General features: G+C 41.3%; 1 protein-coding gene across 4 annotated transcripts; it reads right to left on the bottom strand.

Moving 5' to 3' along the window:
* On the bottom strand, positions 1–24,751 carry LOC124130683. 4 transcript variants are annotated; one of them, XM_046493745.2, is made up of 6 exons: positions 24,572–24,590; positions 21,571–21,674; positions 12,826–12,944; positions 10,379–10,461; positions 2,498–2,573; positions 1–903 (listed from the first exon to the last, which is right to left on the bottom strand). In XM_046493745.2, exons 3-6 carry the CDS (start codon positions 12,937–12,939, stop codon positions 883–885), a joined length of 294 nt encoding a protein of 97 aa, XP_046349701.1. In that variant the 5' UTR covers positions 12,940–12,944; positions 21,571–21,674; positions 24,572–24,590; the 3' UTR covers positions 1–882. The 4 variants fall into 4 exon arrangements, with proteins under 4 accessions (XP_046349701.1, XP_046349709.1, XP_046349704.1 ...); XM_046493753.2 differs by lacking the exons at positions 21,571–21,674; positions 24,572–24,590 and adding an exon at positions 24,630–24,751; XM_046493748.2 differs by lacking the exon at positions 21,571–21,674 and having other exon boundaries at positions 24,572–24,726.

Below are 24,751 nucleotides of genomic sequence, written 5' to 3'. Positions count from 1 at the left end.
CAAGTATAAAAGCTTCTTTATTTACCATTATTTCTTAACCCTTTTGAACTCAGACAACTATGCACTGATTACGACCGACGTCTTATGACACCACAAATGTCAAATAACGTCAACACTTCAATCTTCAGCTATGACGTTGTAAGATTCGCATGAAGTCAACACTGCCGTCCCGTTGACATAAACAATAACTGGTGCGTCTGATGTGTTATTTGCATTGGTGCATGTGTAAATGTTCGATCTTTGTTGTTGGTGTTTGTTGTTTAACGCCGCAATATTCCAGCTATATGAAGGTGGTCTGTAAATCCAGACAATCCAGTGATTGACATCATGAGCATCGATCCATGCAGTTGGGATACGATGACATGCATCGACCAAGCCAGCGAGCCTGACCATCCCATCCCGTTAGTCGCCTCTTACGACAAGCATAGTCGCCTTTTACGGCATTCCGGATCTTCACGGGTCGTTGTCAAAATGTAAATAGCAAAATATAAAACAAATTAATTCAGGTTACTTTCATCAACGACAGATTGTGTACGCGTATGTACAAAGGGAAGCTCATGGGTCTGCTAATCAACGATCTTTTCCATCGCCAGAAAAAATATTCACAAGAGATTCAAAACCCACTTAGACATTTTTTCTTTAAATATCTCGGACTGCTGGGAAACCATTTCGAACCGCAAGTGAGTTAGCCAAAGGCACAGTTAAGGCACGAATAATCATAACAGGGGTGTTAATATAAAAAATCGGAATTTGTCGGGATTATACATTTACCAAACATGCTTTATAAATTATATAGCACTAAAACTATAGAAAGTATTTAGATTCAAACGAAGTTAGCACACTTGAAAGCGATCACAGGTGACTGCAGGTTGTCTGGTACATCTACGAGTCGTCAGTGATACACTGGAAAAGAAAATCAAATTCCATCAACACATTTGGTTTTTCAACTTTGTACACGACTATCCCACATGACAAACTTAAGGAAAAAACATCATTGATCCATGGGTCATTTTGTTACAAAACGTGGTGACCACAGATACAGTTACGTATCTATATTCAGAGGATCAGGACAATTTGTGAAAAAAGAAAGCAAATACCATCTGAAGTTTACTGAGAAAACAATATGGGTAATGCTGGACTTCCTCATTGATAACATCTACATAAAATTAGGGAGAAAGACATTTAGGCAGGAAGCAGGCATCCCAATGGGCATCCATTGTTCTACCCTTCTAGCGGATCTGTTTCTTTATGCATATGAATCGGAATTTCTGCTCGGATGGGCAAAGTCCAAACAAGGTAATCTGGCCAAGAAGTGTAACTTAAGGTTCAGGTATATCGATGATCTGATATCGTTCAATAACAATCAAATAGCCAATTCCCTTACACTGATTTACGCACCTGAACTAGAAATATAAGAGACCAGTGGTCTTCATACGCTCACCTTTTCATGAACACCTGGTTTCATCACTATTTGATAGTGATTCGTAAACACATGTTCATGATATACTCGGAACCGTACAATCGACTCTGCTTCAAGCAGAGATTGCTATTGAATATGGAAAGGGTTTTGTCGCTTTTATTCAAAATTTCTTTGCAGGTTTATTCCGCATGGTTTCCCCTAACGTTTTGTCCGGTTCTTATAATATGGCAAATGGCAGGAAACTCTAAACACACTTTTGCGTAATATTGTGAGAGGGTGAGGGTGTGGCGTTCATATAGGGACCTAACCCTGGTGGGGCCGGCAAGTGATCATGAAGAGTTGTTTGAATGTAAACTGGCTTATTCTCGTTATCTTACCCGATAATTTCGTAAAACGTCCGACTACTGTTTCGTGTTTTATGGATCTACCTAGCACCTGCTGTCGGTGAATTATAGAAGTAACTATGCGGAATAACGGCAGTATGGTTAAAGAACTTCCGATGTACTGCTACGGCACAGTGATGGAACCGCAGTGGTTTTGCAAGGATTCCACGGAAATTCCTCAAAAAACAGTAGAGTAAGGTGTGAGGGTGTATGACAATTTGACAATTTGTATGACTCTACTGGGAAGATACGCCAATGACCACACGCTACTCTAGCAGCTTGTAAAATTAATACGCCAGGGTACCTTGACGCCTCTGTGTTCATCACTACTTACCAAAGGGATCCACACTCTACCCTAGCAGCTAGTGAATACTTAAGGGTACCCGATGTGCTCATCACTACTTACCAAAGGGATCCACACTCTACCCTAGCAGCTAGTGAATACTCAAGGGTACCCGATGTGCTCATCACGACTTACCAAAGGGATCCACACTCTACCCTAGCAGCTAGTGAATACTCCAGGGTACCCGATGTGCTCATCACGACTTACCAGAACGATCCACACTCTACCCTAGCAGCTAATGAATACTCAAGGGTACCCGATGTGCTCATCACGACTTACCAGAATGATCCACACTCTACCCTAGCAGCTAGTGAATACTCAAGGGTACCCGATGTGCTCATGACGACTTACCAGAATGATCCACACGATCACCCACGGGAAGAAGAACAGCGTGATGCAAAAATGCAGGCAATGATTCACTCCTCTCCTAAAAACAACAATGTATATACTTGCAGTTTAATCGTCTTCTAAGAGATGGCGGATTTTGTGTGGGAACTGCAAGAACATCTATTACTTATAAATTAAAACTATGAGCCTAATTTCTGCTATCCAACATGCCTTACTGTTGATATAAATGCGATGTTTAATAATGCGAGAATGCATTTTTCGCATTTAATTCACGCTTGCGTTAATTTCGAGATTTACAGTTGTTTTATCGCCTTCTCAGAGATGGCGAATTTTATGTGGGAACTGCAAGAACATATATTTCGTATGAATTATAACTATGAGCCTAATTTTAAAAATACGAACCATCTTGTAACCATGTATTGTTTTAGAAAGAACAAGTATTTTTTTTCAACAGTCTGAAGCAAATTTATTTTGTTCAAGCTGGTGGGTGACTGACAAACCTAGAAACATAATCGGGGCCAACCGAGATTCGAACCTACAACCATAGGTTTCCGGCGTTTTCCTCCCACATTAAGCTGACACGGTGATATACCTGGAATACTGTTTAAAAAGCGGCGTTAAACCCAACTCACTCACTCACTCAAACTAAATAACTGTAGCCTGTAAATACTCGGGTCTGGAGCAGACACGGAGCAAGGGTAGCGATCCAAGCCATGAGAGCACGAAGAGACGCCAATTGGTCAATGAAATCAATCAGAGTGACCATCCGATCCTCTGAGGTCGGATAACGACAAACTTTGCACAATGAGGACCAAATACAACCATGAGTTGACATCTAAATAAGGGGCATGGGTGGCTCATGGGTATAAGAAGCCACAACGGGCTATGCGGAGTTGCGTTTCTTAGGCGTGCCAGAAATCTATGATCGTGGGTTCGAATCACAGTCTTCCTGTTTTAACACTATACCAGTGTTCTTCACTTTCACAGACCGCCTCCGTGGTCTTGTGGTAGAGCGTCCGCCCGGAGAGCGGAAGGTCCGGGGTTCGATCCCCGGCCGCGTCATACCAAAAGACGTTAAAAGATGGTACTTGTTGTTACCCTGTCTGGAGCTCGGCATTAAGGGGCTAAAACAAGGACTGGTCGGCTCGGAGTCAGTATACTGTGTCTGAGTGGGGTATTCATGTTAAACTGCGGCAATTTATCTCAGTGAGCTAGCACTATAAATCGGCATCAGTCCGGACTAGTACAAGCAGCCACACACACACATACACGTACATGCACGTCGCTATATAAGTGCAATAATCTTGGACGCGACGTTAAACCCAATTTCACCTCACCTCACCTTCACTTTCACAAAAGTGGTTGGCACTTAAGACCACATCAAGCTTAAAACAGGTCATAGGGGTGTGAAGCTATCTCACTAACTCACATCTACATACGAGTCGACTTTAGCGTAAACCTGTTTCTATTGGCGTGACGTTCAAGGCATCGTATACTAAATTCGGTACGCATATTTGTGAACTTTGTATATGTAGAAGGGCGTGGAGTCATCCCACAGATGACATCCTTACCTTGTCAGCTTGCTGACGGAGTTAACCTCTTTGGTCATATGGACAAGGCGTTCAGAATGTCCGTGGTTCATTTCCCATCACGGGACTTGGGAATTGTATGGCCGCTACATATACAGCGTAAGCTACTGAACTGACGTCCTCTCCTAATGACGTAGATTGTGAGTGAGTGAGTTGGGTTTAACGCCGCTGTTTTAACAGTATTCCAGTTATATCGCGTCGTGTCAGCTTAATGTGGGAGGAAAGCCCGAAGTGATGCAGGTCTCAGACGTTTACCACTTCGGTGAAACCCACAAGCACGGGTATGGTACTGAAAACCAAGAAACATAATCGGGGCGAACCGGGATTCGAACCCACAACCAGCGATTCGCGGCGCCTTAGACGACTGGGCCACCCGTGCCCCCTGACGTAGATTGAATTTCAAAGTTTATCCTGACGCTTATCTCTTTCCAAACATGAGATAAGCAATAGCGGTTCAGTCTATTTACCTATATTGCGATGAAAGCGAATTCCCGATATGCCTACAGTAATTTCTGTAGGCAAACTGGGATAGAGACACACTGGGATTGGACCATGAAACAATTACCGATTGAAACGTATAAGCGACCAATGATAAATATAGGGAAATAAGCCTTACTGTCAGTACATTTGAAATAGCGCGCATACAGATTCAACACATGTCAGAAACATTTGTTGAGATGTGTTTGTGTGCATTACTTACAACACGTATTTGGTAGACAGGCTGGAACCCATGATAGCATATCATGTTACTGTGTCTAAAACTAAGTGTTCCCTTATTTATTTCCGTCAGTATATGTGAGACGTCGATTGTTCGGATGTTACGATGTGACGCCCGGGGGAATTCCGGCTTAAAGTATATCCCCAGCACAATTTGCTTTTTTTGTAATTGGATCGGGTGGTTAGGATCTGTAACGTAGTTAATTGTTTCATGTCACTATGCTCTGACAGCATGGCACTTGATAACAATCACAGGTTTGTCTGATCCAGACTCGATGATTTACCAGCTGCCGTCAAATAGTTTGAATATTGCTGTACACGGCGTTCAACACGAAACAAGACATGGCCTTGTTGCAGCGAGGACATGCCTCTCACTTCATACAGAAGAATGGTTGTCAAGGAAGTACTTTTGTTTACAAATGGCGACCGTAGGTTGGAATTATCGCTAGGGATTTACAGGTTCTCTTTGTGTACTGATTTCATTTCTGCGTTCCTCCTTGATGGGTTTGACACGGACGAGTAGGGATTCATTACGCGGATTCCGTAGAATACCGGATCTGGATTGACAGGTGAACGTTTAAATCTCTTACACTTGAAATGTATTCCTCCGTGTGAACTCAAGAACACATAAACCTAAACTTTTCGTACGAGACGACTTAATCATTTTTTTGTTCTATTGCTTTATCGTTTTCTAACTCTATCGCTTTATTATTTTCCCTCTCTGTGGCTTTATTGTTTTCTCTCTCTATTGCTTTATTATTATCTCTCTCTATTGCTTTATTGTTTTCTCTCTCTATTGCTTAAAAAGCAATAGAGAGAGAAAACAATAAAGCAATAAAGAGAGATAATAATAAAGAGAGAAAATAATAATTTAAAAGCGATAGAGAGAGAAAACAATAAAGCAATAGAGAGAGAAAACAATAAAGTTATTATTTTCTCTCTTTTGCTTTATTGTTTTCTCTCTCTATTGCTTTAATATTTTCTCAGTCTATCGCTCTATCGTGTTTCTGGTTCTATGGCTTTATGGTTTTCTCGTTCTATCGTTTTATCATTTTCTCACTCTATCGCTTTTCCGCTTTCTCACTTTATCGCTTTATTGCTTTCGCTTTAATGATTTCTCACTTATTGCTTTCGCGTATGGTTCTGTTGCTTTATCATTCTATCGCCTTCTCGCAATCTCGCACCATCGCTTTCCCGCTTTCTTGTGTCATGCTATCGTTTTCTCGCTTTCTCGCTTTCTCGTATCGTGCTATCGCTTTCTCGTCTCGTGTTATCGCTTTCTCGTATTGTGTTATCGCTTTCTCGCCTCGTGGTATCGCTTTCTCGCCTCGTGTTATCGCTTTCTCGCCTCGTGGTATCGCTTTGTCACGGCCCTTTACTGACACTCGCATCATCCAAGTCCAAAAAGAAGGTTTTTATGGTGACGTCGCGAGAGCGAGATAATGGTGAAAGACTGTTTGAGGCTTAGTGAAAAGGTGCCGCTTGTACACAAGGTTAAGTGGCCGATATCAGGCTTCGTTTGAAGACTCTTACGATAAGCATAGGGTATTCGAGTTGTTTTCGGGGATATAGATAGAGATAGATAGATAGATAGATAAGATATTTTATTTGCGTGTCACGCAGTATAAAATACATACATTCAAAGTACAAGACAAAATATATAATATACCACCCGGCCGGTTGGCCTATGAGACACGAGAGATCAAAAATAGCTCAGTTTTATATAAAGAGATTATGCTTGTATCGTTTAGTGAGATACGTGTGGATCAGAAGTGCACTACTTACAATGCAAGTTGAAATTTTCTTCTTTTATACATAGCAGTAGCAACTGCGGCTAGGGGAATAGCTAGACTATCATTCTGCATAACATATATAAATTGGTCTTCTGGGGTTAAACTTCTTAGACAAGTATGTATTGGAGAAAACAAATGAGAATAGTCATATCGTAGATCAGAGTAGAATTCACATTCTGTGAGGAAATGTACTTCGTGTTCGACACACTGGCGGTCACATAACCTACATAAACGGAGGTGTAGTGGTGTCTTTGGACGGGAGTAGCGACCAACTTCAACCTCCAAAGGGAGAGAACTGCAGCGTAGTTTTTGCGAAGGGTACAGGTACGTTGCTGTCTGTCTAAAACAGAGCGGACATTGGTCGACGTATTTAGAGTATTCTTAAAGAGTCTGAAAGTCCTCAACTTATTCCCATGTTCATGACCAGTGTCATTCCATAAATCACATGACCAACAATCGGCGTCCTTGCATCTCAAAGTGCGTGTGATAAGATGGAATTCACTAACAGAGAAATTAAACAAATCCATAGATGGAAGTTGTAGTGATATAAACATTGCGTTAACTGTCTTATCCCATGATTTGCGGAAGGTAAGAGACCAATTTCGAATCTGTGAAACAAGTCTAGATGGCGGAACAGAGTTTATCTTTCTCCAAAATCGGAAAACTTCTATTTTCTGTTTAGTAAGCTGAGCAGGCCAACCCATCTCGCCCCGGACAGCTAAATTTGGAGTATATTTACCCACCCCGAGAAAGAAACGACAAGCTTTATTTTGAACTGCGTTTATACAACTGAATTCTCGATTGCCAAAAATAACTGAGCCATATGATTAAATTGGTTGAACAAGATTATTGAATAGGGTATTATATACGTCATATGGCATTCCTCCAAATAGTTTAAATTTACTTATAATTACACCGAGAGCTCTACTCGCGGATTTGGCGATTTCTTTGGCTTTAGAATTCAAATTTAAGTGATATAGTACTTTGCGACATTACGATTTTTTTGTGGGGAACGATATCTGCACAATGTTTTATTGAGTGGGCAGTATTTTTAAAGTGTAAGATCGATATCATATATTGACTTTGTGTTTTTATTTGAGTTTATTTGCTGTGGGAAAAATTCATGAATGCGAATCGACTTGTGTGGCCTTATGTTAAACGAAAAGGATAATGGGATAAAATGGAATAATTTGTTGATGTGAAGTTACACGATATACAGTTTTTTCCATTGGATGAGAGGTCGATCACATGACCGCGAAACTGAATAAGTGTATGAACGACACAATTTGACGTTCATAAGATTTTCACAAGACTATATCCTTGAAATGAGGTAACCTCTGACGGACTACTACCATATTCCCGGGGAAACCCCTAGGAATTCCATAGCACGAATAAATACAGAAGCGTTGTTACTGATCATTTACACACTTTAATCTCGAACAGTGGGGTAAGTCGCAGTGTTTGATTGCATCCCGTTCAAGAATATGCTCGCTATAGCTACGAGCCATCCTTGTTACCAAAACGAAGAAATGCAAATCCAAACTCTGGACTTGATCCGTGTCTAGACTGACTGACAGTCTACAGGAAACTATAAATTTACCTTAGAATCTATTTGACACATCTTTATAATCACTTTACTCACGTAGTTCTCAAGAGACAATTTTCATTATTATTGTTATTTGGATCTATTTCTTATAGCCAAACTACAAAAGATGTTCCCGTGGAACACGTTTAGCTTATGGAACCTCTCCTTTTGATGAACTTTTTTATGCCGCGTTACAGTTAGTATATGTATGGCTTTCAGTGTAAACATAAAGAATCACGAAATTGTGTACATTCTATCCTCGAGGTATAAGAGGTTCATACAAGCTCCGACGTTCATACAGTTTGGTCCTCACTCTTTGAAGGCTCATACTCCAATGAGTCAGTGAGTGAGTATGGTTTTACGCCACTTTTAGCAATATTCCAGCAATATCACGGTGGGGGAGACCAGAAATGGGCTTCACACATTGTACCCATGTCGGGAATCGAACCCGGGTCTTCGGCGTGGCGAGCGAACGCTTTAACCACTAGGCTACCCGACCGCCCCCATACTCCAATGAACTCACACAAAGTGAAAGTCGACCACTTCGTAAGTATATGCAATAAAAATGTTAGCTTAAGTTATTATTGGCTTATGCTTTTGGGCCGGTGAGGGATAAAATGAGGTTACGTTTGGTCGAGCTGGTAGGGCAGTGTTGTTTTTACGCCACAATCACAAATTGTGTTCTGGGAAGCCGAGCAACGGTCCACGCCGTCAACTTACGATAACACAATCAGTCAGGTCACATAGTGTTAACACAGCGACAACTATGACGTTGTCGTAACTAAAGATACGCACGGGGCTTAAGCGTTATGTGAACGGTTGGTAGTGGAAACGCATCAGACACGCATTCTACGCCTAGTTCCAGAATGTCTGTTCAGAATATTCTTAACGTGATAATGTAAATTCCATACTATACTCGTACCATATAATATTCGTATCAGATGTCATTATGGACCAGATACTTCGCGTGCGGGTCTGTGCAACGTCCTTAGTGAGTGAGTATGGTTTTACGCCGCTTTTAGCAATATTCCAGCAGTTTCACGACGGGGGACACCAGAATTGGGCTTGACATATGTACCCATGTGGGGAATCGAACCCGAGCCTTTGGCATAACAAGCGAAAGCTGTAACCACTAGGCTACCCCACCGCCCCTTGACAAAGTCCTGAATGTGCCAGACGTGCATACTACGTCCGGGGGTTCCCCGGACGGATTATTGAGTGAGTGAGTGAGTGAGTTAGTTGGGTTTAACGCCGCTTTTAACAGTATTCCAGTCATATCGCGGCGTGTCAGCTTAGTGTGGGAGGGAAGCCCGAAGTGATGCAGGTCTCAGACGTTTACCACTTCGGTGAAACCCACGAGCACGGGTATGGTGCTGACAAACCTAGAAACATAATCGGGGCGAACCGGGATTCGAACCCACAACCATAGGTGTCTTGCGTGCCCAAGGGACGCAACTCTGCACAGCGAATCGCGGCGCCTTAGACGACTGGGCCACTCGTGCCCCCAATAATCCTCTGTATCACACGACCTGCGGAAGAGTCCAATAAAGAGAATCAGGCTGTCGGGACCTGTGACTGGGCTTGTTTCGCGATTGAATGTCGTAAAATGCTGCTTACACTTGCAGTCCCTGGTTTCTCTGGTCCAGACCCGATTGTCATGGAACAGTGCTGACTGCGGCGTTGAACAACATTCATTCAGAGTAATTTATGAAGGATAACCGTTTTAGGTATAAGAATTTGTGAAAATATATTGCTTCAAGTATTACAAGAGAATATCATATTGGAGACCTGCCAAAACTATCGTATCCGGAAATACGGGAACAACATGGTCTTCTACAGAGTTGAAATATGCGCCTGCCCGTGGGCCGTGGCAGGTCGATCTCGCGTCGGGCCCGTAGTTTCAAATTTTGGTCCTTATGACCTGCGGTAAATTGACATGTCAATGTATTTGTCACCATAAGCTGCAGTTTCTTAGACGAGGGCCTGAAAAATTTAGTCGGCGTTTGTGGGGCCGGATGGCAGCGTGGATTTTTTTATTTCAAACAATGCTTCGACGCGATGTGTGTATCCTTTATTAGTGCAATCAAATGAAACTAAACCAAATCTTATCAACAGTTTGTATTGGTTAGTTTTATTTCTGCCGCACATCACACCGTTTAATCCAGAAATTGTAAAAAAGTATTGACACTCGCCAACTCACTTGTGAACCACGACGGTAGTTGCTGGGGCAGCTGCACCGGCATTGACGACAACGACGTTGGTCGATTGCTGCTGCTGCTGCATCTGTTGTAGTATATATAGTAATGACATTAGTAGCGGCAGTCAATCATATTTCCACTATAACATTGTAGTTCACTGACAAATCGTAATATAACTGAAATTCTGTTCGAAGCTGTGATAACCCAAACTCACTCACACACTCAATGATATTCGAGCAGTAGAGGAGTAAACCCAGCAATCCTATGATCGATGTCACACAGATCCACACATTAGGAGATCGATGACCAACGTGACCAGACCACTTATGAACACTTTAACGACATGCATGGAGTACTCGGGTTTCATTCGGCCCTGAAATCACCTCCGAAAAATCGTACTTTGTGATTATAAGATATTGTTATGGGGAAGGTAGCGACATAATGTTGTTTAGAGTGTGAAGTGTTTCTGAAGTGTATGATCGACATCATATTTTCATTGTTTATTTTATTGGAGTTTTCTTTGTTGAGGAAAAAGAATCCACGAATATGCCCCGACAATTATGGCCTAATGTTAAATGCATAGGGTAATGGGTTAAAATAGAATAATTGCAATAGATATAAACAAAATGTTGAGAACCTAATGTATTGTAATTTATTATTTGCTTATTTTGGGCTGAATACTGAATAAATCTGCCTATCTGTCAGATGTGTCTTAAGGTGTTGCAGCACAAGGGTAGACCTAAACCAGTACTAATGACCCATACTTTACATCTCAAAAAACGAACAATTGGAAATGGTGGCTCGCCTCCAAGGCTGATTCTGGTCTGATTAACGTAGAAAACTATAGACGTTTTGGTCAGAAACGGGTTTTATAAACTGATGTCCAAAGGTGGCAAATGCATTACCAACTAAAATGTTTTCCGACTTAATTTATTTTACAAATTAGGACTTAGATATGTCGCACGAATACAACCAAATGTCATCGGTGACAAAAAGCAGGAAGAATTGGTAAGTGTTTGTGAAAATCGGCATTTGGATTTGGTAGCGTCATGGTCTGGGGAGGAATCTGCGGTGATATCAAAACGAGGCTCGTTATTATACAGGGAAACCTGAATGCCCATGGATATCAGAAGGACGTTTTGAGACCCGCTGTACAACCATTCATTCAGCCACGTAGCATTGTCTTCCAGCAAGACAAGGCGAGACCGCGTACGACAAGGCTCACACAGAACTTTCTGAACAACGCGTACATTCACGTTTTACCCTGGCTGGCATGTCCCTTGACACACATGAGCCCCGTCGAACATTTATGGGATCACCTTGACCAGAGGTCAGCAGACGACCAACAACCCGCCAAGAACAGGAACAATGTCGCCTTGAGAAATGGTAGCCAATCACCCACAACCTCGTCCAATGTTTGACGTCGTCGGTGCGTGTTCAGGCGTGCATTAATCAACAAGGTGGACACGCTCGGTATTAAGTTGGTTTTGAATGTGCTTTCAGGGATTTTAAAGTCATGTTGAATAAGTGTTGTGATAGTGACATTGCGAAACTTGTCATTTTTTGTCACCCCTATGTGCCTTTGTGTCTAAGTCAGTCGTAAAGTTTTTGTTTGGATAACATGAACACATTTACACATTATCTTGAAACACAACTTTAATTATAAAAAGTCTTTCATAGTCTTTCAAAATCTTGGTGTACTTTTCTTCTGGATAGTAATTTATATGCATGCATGTTCGGCCAATATATTTTGTATCTAACTTGTACGTACATCTATATGTAGTTGAGGGGCGGGTGGGGAAGCCCAGTAGTTACAACGTTCGTTTATCATGCCGAAGAGCCGCGTTCGATTCCCGAAATGGGTACAATGTATGACGCCCTTTCCGCGTTTCCCCTGCCGTGATGACCGCCTCCGTGGTCTAGTGGTAGAGGGTCCGCCCGGAGAGCGGAAGGTCCGGGGTTCGATCCCCGGCCGCGTAATACCAAAAGACGTTAAAAGATGGTACTTGTTGTTACCCTGTCTGGCGCTCGGCATTAAGGGGCTAAAACAAGGACTGGTCGGCTCGGAGTCAGTATACTGTGTCTGAGTGGGGTATTCATGTTAAACTGCGGCATGGTATCTCAGTGAGCTAGCACTATAAATCGGCATCAGTCCGGACTAGTACAAGCAGCCACACAAACACACACACGTGCATGCACGTCGCTATATAAGTGCAATAATCTTGGACGCGACGTTAAACCCCATTTCAGCTCACCTCACCCTGCCGTGATATTGCTGGAATATTGCTAAGAGCGGCGTAAAGCCATATTCACTCACTATATATTGCTATCATGATTTTGTACCACTGACAGCGGTCTGAGTGTAAATGAATGTTCGGATGAGTGCAGTTAAAGACCTGATGACAAACACGTGGTGATATATATAAATGATTATAACATATGAGCTCACCGGCATCATGGGAGGGGGGTAATAAGGCTGCTGGGGGACCGCCCCCGGGCCTGGGTAGGGTTGCTGCTGGGGGACCGCCCCCGGGCCTTGGTAGGGCGGTGGCTGCTGCTGCATCGTGCCTGGAACAATGAACCAATCAGATGGCAGTACATCAATGGAGCCCCAATTCTTGGTGACAAAAAGTGCATTTATTGAAAACAGACTATTCTAAGAGGCGACAAACGGGATCGGGTGGTCAGACTCACTGAGTTGGTTGATGCATGTCATCGTATCCCAAATTGCGTGGATCGATGACCATGATTGGATTGTCTGGTCCAGACTCGATCATTAACAGACCGCCGTCATATAGCTGGAATATTGCTGAGTGTGGCGTCAAACAAAATATGTACACCTGAATGTTCAAACGGCCTAACGTACAAATAAAAGCTAATACTACGTATTAACAAAATTAAAATTGAATGAAACCGATGTGAACTGTCGTGTTGATATGTCTTTAACATATTTCTTTTAAATCAATATTTGTTATAATATAGACTATCAACGCCAGAGAATAACCTGTCTCGGTTTTTCTGCCGAAACAGATTTCATTGGGCGTAACAAGCAAGATAGCGGTGAAAGTTATGGGAATTGGTCACCGAAACTCAGTGATGACATCAGGTGTGTCAAAAAGGGTAAAGGTAGTCATTTATAACATACAACGTACAATGGACTTAGCTGTTATTTTCACAAGCCGGCATGCTTGAGAAGTAATTGTTTGGGTGGGTGGGGGTGGGGGGTGGAAAACAGCAACTTGGCGGTTAGCCGGTTTCAAGATGATGAACTATTTCTTATTGATGGTAATCCATTTTCAAGATGTTTAAAATACTGCTAGTCTTTAGTGGTAAATTAAACCAGTTCCAAGTTTCTGAATTACTTACTAATGGTTCTTAACCCCTTACAAGGAACTGATAATAATGAGTTTGATCGTGTTTTGGAGGTGTTTCTGCTCTCTCATACATGTGATAACTGGGATGATTTACCCTTTTCGGATGAACTCCTGTCAGGTGAGATCACTGAAAGAGAGGTCAAGGACACTATCTATAATCTGAGTACGGGCAAGTCTGCAGGTGAAGATGGGATACCCCCGGAATTCTTTGAACTTCCATTGGATCTCTTTGTACCATACTTGAAGACATTGTTCCATAAGATTTTGGACACGGGTGTGTTTCCAGAATATTGGAATATATGTATGATTGTTTCTTTGTTTAAATCTGGGTCAATTTGTGAACCAAGTAATTATAGCCTATTTTACTACTGAATGTTAAGGGATATTATGCCTCTTTATAATGCCTCTAAAAATAGTTATGTCTTTTTTTCACAGGATGTACCATTTTTTAGGGCAAAATTATGCCTATACTTTTGTATGGTTCTGACATATCGGGTGCTAAGTATAACGCTGTAATTGAACAATTTCTCACTTCATATTTTAAATGTTTTCTTGGTGTTGGTAAGCTTGCCTCAAACACGGCAATCCTAAGTGAAACGGGCCGTAGTAATATTTTCGTAGCCAGCCAACAAAGGGTAATTAAGTATTGGATTAAGTTACTTAGAAAGATGTCTGATAGATACCCATATCAGTGTTACAAAATGTTAAAGGCATTTGATGATAATGGTTAAAATAATTGGGTTTCAGATGTGAGATATCTATTATTTGTTTGTGGCTTGTCATATGTATGGATTTCCCAAGATGTGGGAGATCCACAGTTATTTTTATATATAATTAAGCAAAGACTAAAGAATATATTTTGTCAACAGTGGCACCAAAGTATTTCTGTATCATTTTAACTTAGCAACTACAGAAAGTACGACCATTGTTACAAACTGAAATATATCTAACTTTAAAACGTTTTGAACGTTAAAAAAATAATCAGAGCTTAATGTTATTTTTTTGCAAAATGTTAATGTACTTCGGCTTTATGGTGATAATCGCTTTCAAGATGGTGAAAAAAATATTCTCACAGGTAACTCCAATTTAAATCACATCAACAACCTCACACAACCACCTGAATATATGACAAACATCTTGTTTCATACTTAAACGTGCCAATGTCATTTATAACCGCGTCATTCCTCGGCGTAATGAGTATGTGTGACACATGCGTGGTCCGTTGTTGTTCTGGATATCTGACGAGCAACTGTTAGCAGTCTGACAGGAAAAGCTTTAAGTTTACATTTCTAACAATGACAAATCACCATGCGACGGCTTCTAAGTTACATTAACAGCAAATAGACCTGGTAGTCCTTCCATTCTTTGTTCAACACAGTGTCACATATCTACCGTTGCCGTGTTTGTGTTCACGCAGAGAACAGAAGCATGATCCAAGGGGGCACGGGTGGCCCAGTCATCTAAGGCGTCGATGTGCAGGGCACGCCAGAAACTTATGATTGTGGGTTCGAATCCCGGTTCGCCCCGATTATGTTTCTAGGTTCGTCAGCACCATACCCGTGGTTTTCACCGAACTGGTAAACATCTGAGACCTGCATCACTTCGGGCTTTTCTCCCACATTAAGCTGACACGCCGCTATATAACTGGAATACTGTCAAAAACGGCGTTAAACCCAACTCACTCACTCACTCACTCACTCACTCAATCACTCACTCACTCAAGGTTCGCAACTCTGCACAGCGAATCGCGGCGCCTTAGACGACTGGGCCACCCGTGCCCCCTGTCCGGGTAAGATTAATATAAGTGAGTAAGTGAGTATGGTTTTACGCCGCTTTTAGCAATATTCCAGCAATATCACGGCGGGGGACACCAGAAATGGGCTTCACACATTGTACCCATGTCGGGAATCGAACCCGGGTCTTCGGCGTGACGAACGAACGCTTTAACTAGGCTACCCGACCGGCCCAGATTAATATAAGACAGGATTAACAAGGTTGATCATGAATGGTCACCGCTGATTGCGTTGATTCGCCGGGATTGTTGTAATTCGCCGCTGAATACGTATAGCCAATTCTATGTGATGATATATAGGAGATAAATCGGGGATTTTGTAACAGTTTGTTGTATCCGTTTGTTCGCTCTATCCGCGTTCGCTATATCCGTATTGCTATTGCCCTCCACGATTCCGCAGATATTTTCAATTGTGTTCAGGATCGTAGATGGGCCATCCCAAGAGTGGAACATTTGGCTCGTTAAATCATTTCTGAGAATGCTTCGCTCTATGATTTGGATCATTGTCTTGCTGGAATACTTACCGGTCACCCTACAGAACTTATGCTGTTGCAAGAAGATGTCCTCGTAGAACATCACCCTGAGTGTACACGGCACTAGTCATGTTACCCTCAAATACACATAATGGTGTGGCACCCAACACAGACACACCACACATGAACTATAGGACTGCACTTTGGACGCTGGTAAATTGTTTTTTCTGTACTGAACAACAAAAGTTCCTGTGACATTGAATAAGATTTAGTGCAAAGTTATGTTTTTTACCAAATCTCAAACAATTTCGGTTTGCAACAGATAAAAGACTCCTGTAATTGTTCAAATGGTTTAATTTGCCATTCTGACTTCAGAAAAAAACATGAACATGCCAAAATGTCAATTAACAAATCTATAGCGTGTTGCAGCGCGTTGTTTTGTTGTAGGGAATCCTGAACAAGTCGAGCAATATGAGGCCGGGCGATGTCATGTTGAAAGGTAATGCCTGGGTCATGACGACGCAAAAACGGTAGAAAAACAGGGCCGATGATCTCGTCGCGGTAGCGCTGTCCATTGAGATTTCCCTCTACCAATTTCAAACGGGTCGCGCAAAGAAATCGAAATCCGGTTCGTAAATTGTCGGGCAGATGTCGGTCGTTGTCAACAGATATTTTCCAAATCTTTTCCCGTTTTTAATCAAGGTGCTCACGTGATTTGATGCATTTCGCGATGTAAGACCGTTTTATCATAATATAAATCTTAATTATCGATCAGATCGTCCTGACTGGGCGCCGCCATTTTGTTTGAAGCAAATGCAAGTAATGCAAGAGGTGAAATCTGATTGGTCCATAGAAAAGGTCTAGAAGGGACATGACTCGTAATAACCACTGGCGGCGCTACGATCGAAGAATTCAAGCCTGGTTCGGCAAGGCTGGGAACTGGACCTATAAAGTCAGTTAACTCTCTTGCCTCGGGAAGATGACGCATCTTGTAAAGACGATAAACTGAAGCAGACCAGGCCTAACCAGTATTAACGTGGACCCGAATAGCCTTGATCTGTCGTTTTAGAACTGGCTAGATGGTGAATTAATCAAATGGCTCCATTTGGTGAGTGAGTGAGTTGTGTTTAACACTGCTTTGAACAGTATTCCTGTTATATCACTGGGCGTCTGCATAATGTGGGACGAAATCTCGAAGTGATGCAGCTCTCAGATGTTTACCACTTTGGTGAAACCCACGGGCATGCGTTCGGGTATGGTGCTGACAAACCTAGAAACATAATAGGGGCGTACCGGGATTCAAACCCGCGATCATAGGTTTCTAGCGTGTCAAAGTGACGCAACTCTGCACATCGAATTGCGGCGCCTTAGACGACTTGCCCACTCGTACTCATTATCCTGATCATTATGTCAATCACTGGATTGTCTGGTCCAGACTCGATTATTTACAGACCGCTGTATACCACATACTGAGAAAAATGACTCAAAAGACTTTGTCTTAGTTCTGACACCCTCTACATTCGAAAATAACGTTTGCCGGTTAGCTCTAAACACTTATCACAGAATAGAATGTAAATATAAAACGTCAACGCCAGAGAGTAACCAGTCTCGATTATCCGCCGAAACAGATTCCATTGGGCGTAAAGGCAAAAAGCATGTCCTGCACTACTTGTACAACCCGCCACACACACAATCTGCATAGAAAACACGCAATGTGTCAAATGCTATAGGTGTTACAAGCCGCCAAGTCTTCGTTTGAGAACGTTCAGAAAATAGAAAGAGCGGTTGAGCTGCAGACGTAATTGTCTTGCTATTACCAGGAGATCCTTTGTTGCATAATGTGTCTCGACCTTCCTTTGTCCTGCGTTCCCTATCTCCAGCTCGGTCTGCCTACGTTATCGAGCTGTCTGATTGTAATAATCCGTAACTAGTGAAGCAAGCATGTGCATGTTAAAACAGTGTATCAGCCAGCGACTCTGAGCATCAAGGACAGTAATGTTTACTGGATGTCAGGGTGATTATCTCAAGCATTGGCACAAGCCGTGTGCGCCTGTTGTGCCTCCATTGAACCAGACCTACTCACTATTTGAGAAGTACATTTCTGTGTTTTCTTTTTTTGGGTATAATTTCTTTATTTTTCTAGAGAATTTACACGGTTTTGCATGATAATCCACAAATATCAAGCATGACATCTTGGCCAAAGCTTATTAAAGTAATCTCTACTAATTAATGACGGAAGTATACTTTGTTAACTTTAAGTTATAAAATTCAGTGAGTTCCTGTTTAAATTGGAATGTTGGTGGATATTTAGACAAAATAATGACAAGGATTAAAGGATTGTTATTTTTCGATAAATAACCAAAAAGAACATTTTCTTTGGATATTGTTACTGTCTTTTCTTGAGTGTGCCTCAGTGGACTGGGTTTGATCGATGATACAATAAGTTCTATTTACCTTTAAAATATTGAAAATGGCGACAGCACATATACTTAGTAATGAATGTTGCCCTTCAAGATCACAGATAACAGAGTTCACTGATGGAGCACATGTTGTATTGGCCCCATTGGTTCCTGTGAACTGTTTCCTTGTTTTGAGCTACCAACTTCCATGAAAATACCTGCACCAAAAATATTTTTTGTATGAAAGACTTTCAAAAATTGGGAAAGAATAAAGGCATTAAAACATCATGGAGATGAAAGGTTGGTGTTATTCCTGTAAAGTGGGTATCGGTAGGATAGTGGTTAAAGCGTTCGCTCGTCAAACCGAAGAGCCGGATTCGATTCCCCATATGGGTACCATGTGTGAAGTCAATTTCTGGTGCCCCTCCGTGATATTGCTGGAATTCAGCTTACAACGGCGTAAAACCACCTTCACTCACTCCTGTAAAATGGTGAAATGTGTTTTCAAGTGTGACTGACCATCTCACAAAATCGTGGTGGTTAAATCTAAAGTATCGTTCTCAATCTGATGAACTGTGGACTTTTGAGAGAGTCCCCGCGGGCATCGCCAATGATACGTTCTACTCAAGCTTTCGCCGTTCGTGATAAGAGTAAATTAGCGAAATTCGATATACATACACCTTGGGAAAAGAAATGTGGGAACAAACAAGATTTGAGGGTGTCTGCGGCGTAGGTAGGCCTCAAGCCGATTAAAGGTTTAAATCTGATATGACAGATTCTACTTGTTTGAGCTCATGTCTGAGAGAGCGAGAGAGAGAGGTGGGAGGGAAAGGGGGGGAGGGAGGGAGGGAGAGAATTGACAATTAAAGAGGAACACTTTGATATTCAAAAACTTCTTTTGAGTTATTAACATGAATAAACCATATTGTTGGATTTAGTCATTACCATAACAAAACATCAAAGGATAAATTTGATATTAAGTTCACTTCATTGGTTTTGAGCACATGTAAACCACAGGGTTTAAATACTTACAATGGTTTTATGATATTTTTATTATGATAATACGTTAATATATATACAGCACTTATCCAGACATCTCTGCTAACATGCGGTTTATATTTATGCCCCGATCAGTGGATCCATATGCATTCCAGCTATCATTCTCAACTCCCTGGGGAGTTTATAACACATGCTGCCTACAGACGCAAGGAAGTCTCACATATCGATTCCCTCCTGGCTGAACGGAGGCACATTTGAACTTAGTCAAGAACCCAGAGTAACACCACACGTTTAGATATTTTTTTCGGGAGTGTACACGTATTCACTATTTGTGAGCAGTTTGTCATTGTCATATGTGTCCTTCATAATATCACAAAACAGTTCAAAACACTACCCAACACACGCTGGGTACTTGGGTCATCCACTTGAAACGTGCTGTTAAAGTACAGAGAAGACCCTCAACACCACCCCGTTCTGTCCCTTCTCTCAACCAACAGGCGTTATCTATTAGTAATCCAGCAGATTGTAAACATAGTCAGACAAATGACTGAATGACTGAATTTCGTTGTCGCTAACAACGAGTATCAGTGTTCCGAATGGACTTGTTTGTTCATAGCAATTATTACTTTGACAGTTATGTTTTATTCAAAGTCATTCATTCGGGATTTCGAAAGTATGTTTTGAAGACATGTTTTCATTAAGAATGGGCTAACATGATATTGCAATCGTGCCAGTGTCATTGAAATCTAATTCTGCCGCAAAGAACAACAAATTTTAAGAATTAACAAACAATAGGAAGGGATAACAAATACTGCATAAACACTAATCTGCTTGTTTGTTTGTTGTTTAATGCCACACACAGAAATATTCCAGCTACATGACGGTCGATCAACGCTATTGGAATAGGATGACATGCATCAACGAAGTCAGCGAGCCTGACCACCCGAACCCGTTGGTCGCCTCTTAGAACAAGCATAGTCGCCTTTTACGGCAGGCATGGGTTGCTGAAGACCTATTCTACCCCAAATCTTCACGGGTCTACACTTATCTTATACTACTCATTGCACCAACCTGTTGTTCTAGACCACTTGCCTTTGTCAAACGTTTATCATCATGTAGTATGTTGCATAATGAGAGTATGTGAGTGCGTGCGTTGGGTGTAACGCCGCTTTTAACAGTATTCCAGTTATATCGTTACGTGTCAGCTTAATGTGGGAGGAAAGCCCGAAGTGATGCAGGTCTCAGACGTTTACCATTTTGGTGAAACCCACGAGCACGGGTATGGTGCTGACAAACCTAGAAACATAATCGGGGCGAACCGGAATTCGAAGCCATAATCAAAGATTTCTGGCGTGCCCAAGGGACGCACTCTGCGCAGCGAATCGCGGCGCCTTAGATGACTGGGCCACCCGTGCCCCCTAATAATGTCTTAATGAATATAACTTTTGTAACTATAACTGTATGAGGTATTGACATAAGCCTTCCTGGCTCGTTTACCAGTCGAGATTAAATGTGTCAAAGTATATTTTAATCATATATTAAGGAGGGTTAAATGGCAAAAAGGCATGGCGCCATTGATATACTCATTGCAATGATGGCTTTATATTACCCATATGGGTACAATATGTGATATATCTTGTGTCCTCTGCCGTGGTATAGCTGGAATGTTGCTGAAAGCGGCATTACACCATACTCACTCACTCCATTGGTATTCATTTGTGTTCATTTCGAAAATGAAGTGCCATGAATCTGGAGTGCTTTAACGACATGTATGATGTCAACAATAATGTCAACGTCCGACATTGAAGGAAATACGTAAATGCGCAAGTCCCCATCAACTTGCTCTTAATTAGCCCACTTAGCATTTTGAAATTATTATGGTTTCGTTTAAAAAGAAGAACGTTTTGTTCATTATAAAGTTAATAAAACCAATGATACTTTTATCATATATCATTTGGACAGGTTTAATCATCTCATTTTAGAATGTTTACACTCACAGATGAGCAGAGACCATTGTTGGCTTGTAGAACCACACCATTACTGTTTTAGTTTATATACAAAGGTGTACATACAGATTAATACTTTGTACTTTTTTACATTATGCCAAAAAACATCGCATCACTTAGAAGAAGTCAACATCATGACAATTTAACTTACCTGAAATTCGCTGTTTAAAACGGAGGAATAGCCACACAGGAGAAGAGATCAACTCTAGTTTATCAGTGTGTTTGTTGACTGTCGCCTTGACTACTATTTCCTCTCTGATGTCAAACATAATATATTAAAACTTCAGTTACTTCCCTTGGTCTAACTCGCATGTTGCATAACAGTACAAAGGCTTGTCAGATGTCTTTACAATTCATGCAGGACGTTGTCAGGTTTCAAAAGGAGTTTGTCGGTTTAGGTTTTTGTAATAACAGAACGAAGAGTAATTTGAAACGTAAATAGTGACACTTTGCCTATCTAGATTTTATGCAAAGTACGTTACACGGCCAGTTGTGGCCGAATCCAAGTAGTGTCAAAGTATAAAAATATCGACATTTTAAAACTTGAAATGGATGTTATTGAACCTATGATTAGAAAATTTTAGTAAAGGTCGATTCTTTGTTTGTTTTGTAACCAACTTTAAAAATTCGGCTTTACATTTGTCGAATTTACATTCTTCTTCTTATACATGACTTTCTTTTCTTTGATATGTCACATATACGGTTTATCGATCTCGTTCTAAGACTTCAGTGTGGCACGTGTGATCAAGTGCTCTAAGACATGCAGAGTTGCTCCCCTTGGTCGTGCCAGTATCCAATGAGCTTGGTTTTCGAATTTCAGATACGCCCCGATTATAATTGGTTTGTCTGCATAATCACCCTGCTCGTTGGTTTCACCGAAGTGTTTTAACTTTATGGTATGTGAATATTTTTTCCTAACTCTCCAAAGTGACATAAACTAGAATTGCAGGAAAAACATAAATATTACAAACATATATTCTTGTCAGCTAGCTGTTGTAACTTACATGGGTCAAGACTCTTCAACGGTTGCGCCGAACCTCAGACTCGAAACTTTATCTGTGTCATACGAATTCGACATAACCTTATTCGAATAATAATCTATCGCTCTGTGTCTTCGAGTCCAACATGTATGAAACGATAGTTTAACCCTTAGACTTGTCAACCATATACGTTTATATGTCATCGTAATGACAAGAAACCCGTTAAGACCCGGGGTAGAATAGGTCTTCAGCAACCCACGTTTGCCGTAAAAGGCGACTATGCTTGTGGCGTAAGAGGCGACTAACGGGGTCGGGTGGTCAGGCTCCCTGATTTGGTTGATGCATGTCATCGTATCCCAATTGCGTAGATCGAGGTTCATGATGTTAATCAATGGATTGTCTGGTCCAGACTCGATTATTTCTGTGTGCGGCGTTAAACAACAAACAAACAAAGCATTGACAAGAATTTGATATTTTGAGATTTGAGAATTTGATATTTTGTCTCGACATGGAACCTCAAAGCAGCTGTCGATCGAAGACGTGACCTTCTGTGTAAATAATATTCATGATAACATTCAGGTACATATTAAGTGGATTCTTACTGTCTCGAAATGATTTGGCAAAGTACTGGTGGTTCCCATTGATTTCTCTCTCTAAGAAACGTCCTACGTAACAAAGTCTGTATTGTTAACGAAAGCACCAAAAAATGCTCATTTGACACCACGAACAGACAGATCGAATGGTTCTCGTACAAATACATAATTTATCATGTACAGAGTGTCATACATAACTGAAATTCACCAATCGACGTATAACCTGCAAACACTGTGTATACGCTTAAAAGAACAAAAGCATTTAAGTGTGAAAATATGTTTTGTAAAATAATACTTTTAAAACATACAGGTAAATCAAACTGCTTTTTGGGACAAGTAGAGGCCACACTGGAAAATTACATATATAACGTATTTAACATGTCACCAGTCATTGTTATCTTTTAAATCAGATTGTAACATTGGAAAAAATGCTTGTGACAGGACGCCGAATCTATATCACCCGACGTCACTGTATATGACATTTGCTTTTCCACGAATCCGTTGTGTTGGCGAACGGCCAACATGTTTGATATTTTTTCTTCGCATGCTAGGTTTACTTCCTTGTCAAAATCTGAGGGTAGGTCAACGCGACACATTGAAGAGCATGTATAGTGCAACAAGCCTTTTATTACAATGGGTCTGTCTCTTCAGGGGGCGGTCGGGTAGCCTAGTGGTTAAAGCGTTCGCTCGTCACGTCGAAGACCCGGGTTCGATTCCCGACATGGGTACAATGTGCGAAGCCCATTTCTGGTGTCCCCCGCCGTGATATTGCTGGAATATTGCTAAAAGCGGCGTAAAACCATACTCACTCACTCACTCACTGTCGCTTCAGTTACCCTGCGTTCCTTCATGAATATGCGTGTACATTTCACAGTGTCTTTTCGCGACATTTTATGTCGGTTTATTCTGCCATGATATTGAAGAATGCTTGATTCTGATTGGTTAAAAAGAGGAAACCCTTATAAAATATATTAAGCCTCTTCACACAAAACACGTGCGTATGAATACACCGATAGACTACATCGATTCATAAAAAATGGCAGCCGATCGATCACCCAAATACACTGTATCAATATTTTCTCTATTACACGCTGGGTCTCTAATTCAAACCAGGTCTCTAATACACGACGGGTCAACGGCTCTTTGAACAGACGGCCTAGCGTCTGATAGAGAAAATACGGTAGCTTGATATATCGGGTGTGTTTGATAACGATATGATGTTCTAGGGGGTATAGCTAAAACGGCACAACAGCAAAACGGCACCGATTGACGAAAACGTCACCTCGCCTCAAGCGAAAACGGCTACTATTGCCTGGCCATAACGGCACCTTATTTTTTTAACATTGGTCAAATAAATGAAATTAAACTTACATGGTAACTTGAAAACACCAATAATTGTGAAATGTTAAAACAAGTTTACATTAGAAATTAGCCTCTACTCCAACTATATTCCTACTTAGCCTATACGCAACTCAACTTATTGTGAACACATAACATGCTTTGAAGTAAAATAAATGAAATTAAACTCACATCGTCTCTTACAAACACAAATAATTGTGAAATGTTAAAACAAGTTTACCTTAGAAATTAGCCCCCTACTCCAGTTTACTCCCCGACTTTGATTTAAGAGGCCTAACCTGGTGATGTCAGATCACAATTATTCACAATGGCCTTTCGATGTGTTGCATGCGAGAAGAATGTCAGAAAAAATCAACATGCTGTATCATGTGACAACTGTGACCAGTGGACCCATGTGGTA

Source organism: Haliotis rufescens, unplaced genomic scaffold, assembly GCF_023055435.1.
Source record: "Haliotis rufescens isolate VD_foot unplaced genomic scaffold, xgHalRufe1.0.p SCAF_9, whole genome shotgun sequence".
NCBI lineage: Eukaryota > Metazoa > Mollusca > Gastropoda > Lepetellida > Haliotidae > Haliotis > Haliotis rufescens.
Note: the sequence above shows the minus strand (reverse complement) of the source record. Positions and strands in the feature narration are given on the sequence as shown.